At 50.1% G+C, this 6,833-nt stretch overlaps 1 protein-coding gene across 1 annotated transcript; it reads right to left on the bottom strand.

The window, feature by feature from the left end:
• Window positions 1–409: 409 nt before the first annotated feature.
• On the bottom strand, window positions 410–1,704 carry LOC123161605 (tuliposide A-converting enzyme 1, chloroplastic; the record flags this gene model as incomplete). The annotated part of the gene is given in 1 exon segment (XM_044579425.1): window positions 410–1,704. A coding segment is annotated over 1 exon segment (1,071 nt). The 3' UTR covers window positions 410–567.
• Window positions 1,705–6,833: the final 5,129 nt, after the last annotated feature.

Here is a 6,833-nt window from a genome sequence, read left to right as displayed (position 1 = left end):
ATCCTGAAAAAAATACAGATATACATGAAGGCATAACACACACGTGTGTAAATTTTCAGTTCAAAATACATTGAATGAGGGTTGCGCAAAAAAGACAAATCTGGGGCTATTTAACACATGATACTATTCATCCTCTCAGGACATAAATTTATCTTTTTTGTACAGATCACAAATCAGGGTATTTTATCATGAAATGTTACACACATGTTGGTTACATCCTTACATACACGCATATTTTTTTAGAATTTTTTGAACCATAAAAGTTTGAATTTGAATTTTTCAAAAATAAAGGCCTCCATGGAGCTCGGCCCTCAAAACGCCTCTCTCATTGAGCTCCCACTGTGTTGGACTTGTCACGGGGGGCCTATCAAGTTTTTCAAAATTCAACGAAAATATGGTTACTGACATAGACAGTTAGACACGAAATATATTAATTTCAACGCACGCCGATGGGTGCAGCACAGATGTATAGCAAAATTCCGAGAGGAGACTTCAAAACGCTCTTGGGAGATAGCGAGTCTGCTTCATTTATTAGCCGCCCTGACGCAAGACGGGGAGCAGGTGAGGTCAAGCACGAGAAATGAAACCCGCGACGCGGTCCAACATCTCGGCGGCCGCCTCCGTCCCCGGCCGCATGAGATGGAACACGTGGTCCTGCCCCGGCGTGTCCACCAGCTCGGCCTCGCCGCGCCACCCGCTCGCGAGCAGCGCCGCGTAGTACGCCCGCCCCTTCACCGCCAGGAAGTCGTCGCCCGCCACGGCCAGCATCGCCCTCTTGCACGGCAGCGCCGCGAGCAGCGGCGCCGCCTCGGCGCACGTCGGGCAGAACCTCGGGTCGTCGACCTCGGCGTCGGGGCGCGCGCACATGAACCGCCACTCGCGGCGGATCCTGACCTCCAGAGCGGGCGTCATGGCGTTGGTCGGGTCCCAGAAGTAGGGGTGCACCAGCAGCACGCCGACGATGGCCGCGCACGGGCGCGGGAGCCCCTCGGCGGCGGCGCGCAGGGCGACGTTGTGCGCGATGTTGGCGCCCGCGCTGTCGCCGGCGAGGAACACGCGGGACGCGTCCCCGTGCGCCGCGAGCCACGGCTCGGGGCATCCCGGGGCGGTGCCGGCGACCGCCCACGCGAGGGCCGCCCAGGAGTCGTCGTAGGCCGCGGGGAGCGGGTGCTCCGGCACGCGGCGGTACTCCACGGACACCGCGAGGACGCCCGCGTGGGCGGCGAGCGCGTTCAGGTAGCGGTGGTACGTCGGGGAGGCCGCCGTCTCGACCATGAACCCGCCGCCGTGGAAGTACACGAGGACGGGCAGCTTCTTGCCTTCGCCCCCGGATGCCGCAGCCGCTGGCGGAAGGTAGAGGCGGACGGAGACGCCGGTGGCCGGGTCGATGACGACGTCCTTGGACGCCACGCCCGTGGGCGCGTCGAAGGACGCCGGCACGGTGTCGGTGCCGAGCAGGCGCTCGACGCGGCCGCTCTTGTACACGCGGATGAACGGGAGCAGCTCGGTCTCAACCACGTCGGCGGCGGCGCTGGAAGCCATTCCGGCGGCGGGCGCGCTCTGCGAGGTCGAGCTTGTGACCTGGAGCGCGGTGCTGGCGCAGGACAAGTGAAGCAGAACAAGCAGGGGACGTGCCATTTTAAACCGAACAATTTCGATATTTTGTATTCGAGCTGGTAGCGCAGATCGCGTGGAACGGAACGGGGTGGCCGGCCCTCGCCTAGCCGTTGGCGCGCGCCGGGCACACGGGTTTGTTGTTCCGGCCACCCGGCCCGTTGCTGCACCCACACTGCACGTCTGCACTTTACAGGCGAGCAGTGGCTGTTGTGTGGTGGTTCACGGTGGTAGAGATAGAGAGTGCTTGTCCGGCAGCAGGCATGAACACGATTGGGTTTCCCCTCAAAAAAAAAAAGAACAGGATTGGGTTGATAACCGAAGAGGATGGCAAACAAGTCAAGCAACGTGGTTGGAGCTAGAATGACGTGGACAGCTGGAGGCAGACGTGTCTGTCGTATACGTAGTTTGCGTGACGCTATTTTCTGCTATTAATTTCATGGTGCATTGGTGATACTGCGCCAGGAAACAAGATTGAGTTCGTAAGGAAATAAACCATTTACATTATTAGGAGGACAGCCATATCTTCAACCCATCAGAGTTCTAGTTCTAGACTTGGCACCGGTGTTCGTATTTTTTATAGATTTATTTTAGGCCTTTTAACGATGTACCTTCGGTGAGAATCTTGGGCTGAACTCATATCTTCAAAGTTCCAAACTTTCAGGTCCATCGTAATAGTGAGCTATTTATTTATATATTTTCGAATAGAAAACAGTGAGTTATTGGCGCTATGAGTTGTGGGTTTTGATGTGGACATTGTGGCCTTGTGGGTTGTGGCGGATTGCGTTTGATGTGGATCTCGCCACTTCTCTATCAACATTAAGAGCAAAATCGTCTCACTAATTGTCAATGTTTAAGAATTCGTCCGACTAATCAGTTGATATGCCAGTTAATAGCAACTCGTAGGGTGGCTGAATCGAATAGCAGCTGTTCATTGGGTTAACTTGTGAGGCCGCTTAATTGACCTGCTAGGCCGATTAATCGCTACAGGCCTATTAACTTATGGGCAATCAAAGCCCAAATTTTTGCCCGTAACCCCTCTCATCCCACTGTCGCTCCTCAATAGTTATGGTTTGACCAAATAATAGCATATTTTGTTATATTGCATAGCTAAGAGCATGAGAGTATGATATAATACATACAAAACTAGATATATGTTGCAGGTTTCTATTTAATCTGTTGATTAATGTTCGACCAATTAATCTAGTTAATAGGCCGATTCACCGATTAATCGCTACTCTCAAGCCGACCGAGCAGCTACCAGTTACCGATTTTCTGAACAATGTTAACATCATGTTTGGTAAACACCCGGGCAGGGGAATGGGAATTTGCACAAGGGTGTTTAGAAGGGATTAGGCATGGGAAGTAGATTTTTAACTCCCATTCCCATGTTTGGTGTATGATGGGAATTTGCGTGGGATAAAACTCTGCTCACGAAATAACAGGGTACCCACTGAAAAGAAATCGATGGGAATTGGCTTCTCCAACTCCCATTTCCTTTCCCACTTAAACTCCCACTCCCTCTAATCAAACAGTGGACTTTTAATCTCCTCACCCCTCAACTCCCATTCCCCATCTCTAATTCCCCCGAACCAAACACGCTGTAATTGTTATGGGTATCTATACCATAAAAGGCTTTCGCCCCGCCTTAGTATAAAGCAAACCACCAGAACCACAATAGTACAACAACGAAAAACACCACAAACAAAAGTTCACGCGACGCCACATACACAATTAGAGTACAAGAAAGGTTCCGCTGAGAGCACAGCTCAACAAGCCATGGAAAGGAAAGAACACGAAGAGGGAAACGGCTGTGACAACATCCATGGGTGTTTATCAAGATAGATGATCCCCCTTCCTATGAATTCTCGAGAGTATTTGATCGGTGGCAACATGTAGATGTTCAATCAATACAAGCAAGGTCTTGTATGCCCAAACATGCATGCATGCAATCAGTTTTTGCACCCATCACCTGACACCCGTGAAGCTCTCGTGGCCTTGTACTATCTTCATGCAACATCTCCATTTAAAGCAATGAACACCTTCTAAGCCTCCAAGCCAAGCATACCTCATTGGAGGCAACATCTTCTTGAATGGACATGTGGTGTGCATTCATGGATGGGCAGGGTGTTACCCAAGCTATGGGACGGACGACTTCGTTGAGGGTTTCTTCCATCATGGCAAACTTGTCAGCAGTTGTGCTAATCCTTCTTGCCATCATGGTTGCAGCCACATCAGTTTCAATGGCGAGAGTCACCACCCGAGAAGTCCATTGACGCCATGGACTCCTCCGTCCAGGAAGGTCCTTGATGATGTTGTCTCCCCACCATCCAAAATGTATCAAACAAAAGATGTTGTGTTCAAGAAGAAAGTTGTCACTCTCACCTCACTCGTTGAGGTTGCTGACGACGAGAAGAAAGTTGCTGCAATTACCATTGCCTAGAGGATGAACGTTGATGCGGTCATTACCGCAATGCCCGCTACCAAGATTGTCGTGATGGAAGAGACCTTTCAAAAAGGCGGCTCGTCCCATAGCATGAGTGTCACTCCTTCCCTGAAAGCACTGCACCATGATGGCAAGAAGGATTAGTGCGACTGCGATGAATATCTTCTCTATGGATAACAGAGAATGATGATGAATGAACTCAAACATCCCAAGGAAGCCTCTTGCTTCATCCATCACCATGAGCATTGTGGTGTCCTCTACATAGGGGACTCTCAAGTACTCTTCTCCAGATAACTAAATCAGAGTCTTGGCAATTTTCTTCACTCTTGATGGCAGTGTCTTCTCGAGTCTAAATCATAGGCCCGAAAGGATACAAACGTGAGTTTAGTTTTGTCTTTTTACAAAGAGAAAACCGATTTTAGGTAAGATCCTTCAAATTTTAAAGATGGCGAGGAATGTGTGAAGAAATCTCTTAGTGTTATTATTACCTGTATATTATAGTGACATTTTTTAAAGAATGGGTGGGTTTTATAAAATCTACTCCACTAGAGAAGCTATGAAACATGTTAAGTAAATCAATGGCATTTGTATATAGTTTGCTGCCTGGACATGATTGGGTAGGCCAGTGCTGATACAGTGTGCAACACAGGAGACATGAGATTTGTTTTGGACAAAAAGGGGACCGAGTCTCCAACGACATGGAAAGAGGCATCAGCAGATCAAATCGAGTGAAGGAAAAATCCATTGATACGCATCCATCGGGAAGGCTGAGGTGAGGCAAAGCAAGTTGCACTACCGTCATGGGTTGTGCCTGGGAGTTACTACACGTGAGTACAAGAAGGATTTTTGGTAGGAATTTGCTACTAGTACATCTTGTGTACTTGAGCATGTGTTGAAAGCTCGGATATTTTTTCAAAGTGTCAGCTGTACGAAGAACCATGGCGCCAACGGGTATTAGGTTTGAGGTGGCGAAGTTCACGAAACTGAAAACCTTGGGTTATGGCAGACATAGATAAAAAAAATTGTTGGCACAACAGAGATGCTTGAAGGCGTTGCGGGAAGTCATGTGAGCTAAGATGGAATTATCATGTGATGGATGGAAATTCAAGGAAGATGATTTGTGAGCCTTGAAGTGTGTCCTTGCAGTCGAACGAGTTCGGTTGGGTCGGACTGGACAATCTGACGGATCGAAGCAACTCAGTTGGTACAGAAGACGGTGGTGAGATCGGCGACGACGCCATATGAGCGTCATATTGATGGTGACCGACTTCTAGGCGTGGAAACACGTGGCACAAGCCTGAGTGCTTGGTGTGGGTTCGACAAGGCTATGACACGGGGTTGATTCAAGACGGTGCACATGAGAGATTGGAGTCGACGGGGCGCGGGGTGGCACGTACAAGCACCATGGAGTCATGTTGAAGGTGGAGCTGAAGTTTGGAAGACTTCACTCGGTGTTGAATGAGGGGCTACGGCTTAAGAGCTTAGAGAGTCGAGGCCTATTTAAGTGGGAAAAGTGAGGGACACGTAATTTGGACTGGAGCCCAGTGGTATGATGGAAGCGTGAAACTCGTCACTGGTCGGCAATGATCGGTGGTACTCTGCAGTGGGGGTTTAGTTGTGTGGGTTCACGACCCTTGAGTCTTGACCAGGACAGCGGAGGCTTGACGCGGTAATAGCAGCGAGGCGTGCGGTATGCACGGGACATGGAGACGGGCTAGGGCTCTAGTGGTCATACATGTGGTGAGACAACTGTGAATTTGACTTGGAATGACTACAAGCAACAGGGAAATTCATTCAAGTTTCCGACAGGCGGTCAAGTAAGGAGCGGTGATGTTGAGTTCAGGTAACTCTTATATGTAAGACCCAATATGTGAGTTGTTCATGTTCACGCAAACCAGTGATCATTGTGTGATGGCGTTGGACTGATACTCTGAAAGTTGGGAGCGCAAACTAGAGTAATGTGGAACTTAATTTTGCTTGAGTGTTGACCATGGTCAAGAAAAGAAGGGACTACAAGTTGCAGGTGGAGTCACATGGAGTCTTGGAGTAGCAGCGGTGCTCACGGGATAAACTCAAGTCCAATGTACATGGAAGTTTGACACATGGATGAACTCAATGTGGTGGAGAATATTCACCAAGGTGGAGTTTGTTAGAGTTGTGTCGAATATAGTGTACAAGGTAGGTTACAGTTGGACTTGTAGTTGTATTGTGTTTAGATAGGATATAGAGTCGTGTCATAGTAGGACACTTGTATCCTTGGCCTCTCATATATAGCGGGGTAGACACACGATGTAACCTATGCCAACATAATAGCACAGGAGCGCAGGGGAAGCCGGCGGCATGTGCCGGTGTCCAGGGCGCCCGGGTGCGGTATTGTAGCGGTGTCATGGGGAGGAGCGCCCATAGTCAGGCCCCGGAGATGTAGCCATATCGGTGAACCTCGTTAACAAATCTCGATGTCGTGCTCGTGTGATGCTGCCTCTTTCCATGTCTCACATGAGGACTCGTTCTTCTTTTTTTCCAAACAAATCACGTGCATGCAACGCTCCTGAGCAGCCAGCCACGCATACGTACGTGCCTGCGCCTCGTCCTGAACACCTACCGGCTCAGACAGCCCCACCTGGGCCAGCCCGCCAGCACACACAGGCAGACCCATGTTTGGGACACGCAGCCATCTGCCACTACACAACCAGGCCCAACCGGAGACCAACACCGACTTATGACATGCGTTGGGCCCTCTCCCCCCAAAAGACTAGCCTGTTAGAAGGGGACA

This window comes from Triticum aestivum, chromosome 7B, assembly GCF_018294505.1.
Source record: "Triticum aestivum cultivar Chinese Spring chromosome 7B, IWGSC CS RefSeq v2.1, whole genome shotgun sequence".
Lineage (NCBI taxonomy): Eukaryota > Viridiplantae > Streptophyta > Magnoliopsida > Poales > Poaceae > Triticum > Triticum aestivum.
The sequence above is the reverse complement of the archived record's forward strand: the minus strand, read 5'-3'. Positions and strand labels throughout refer to the sequence as shown.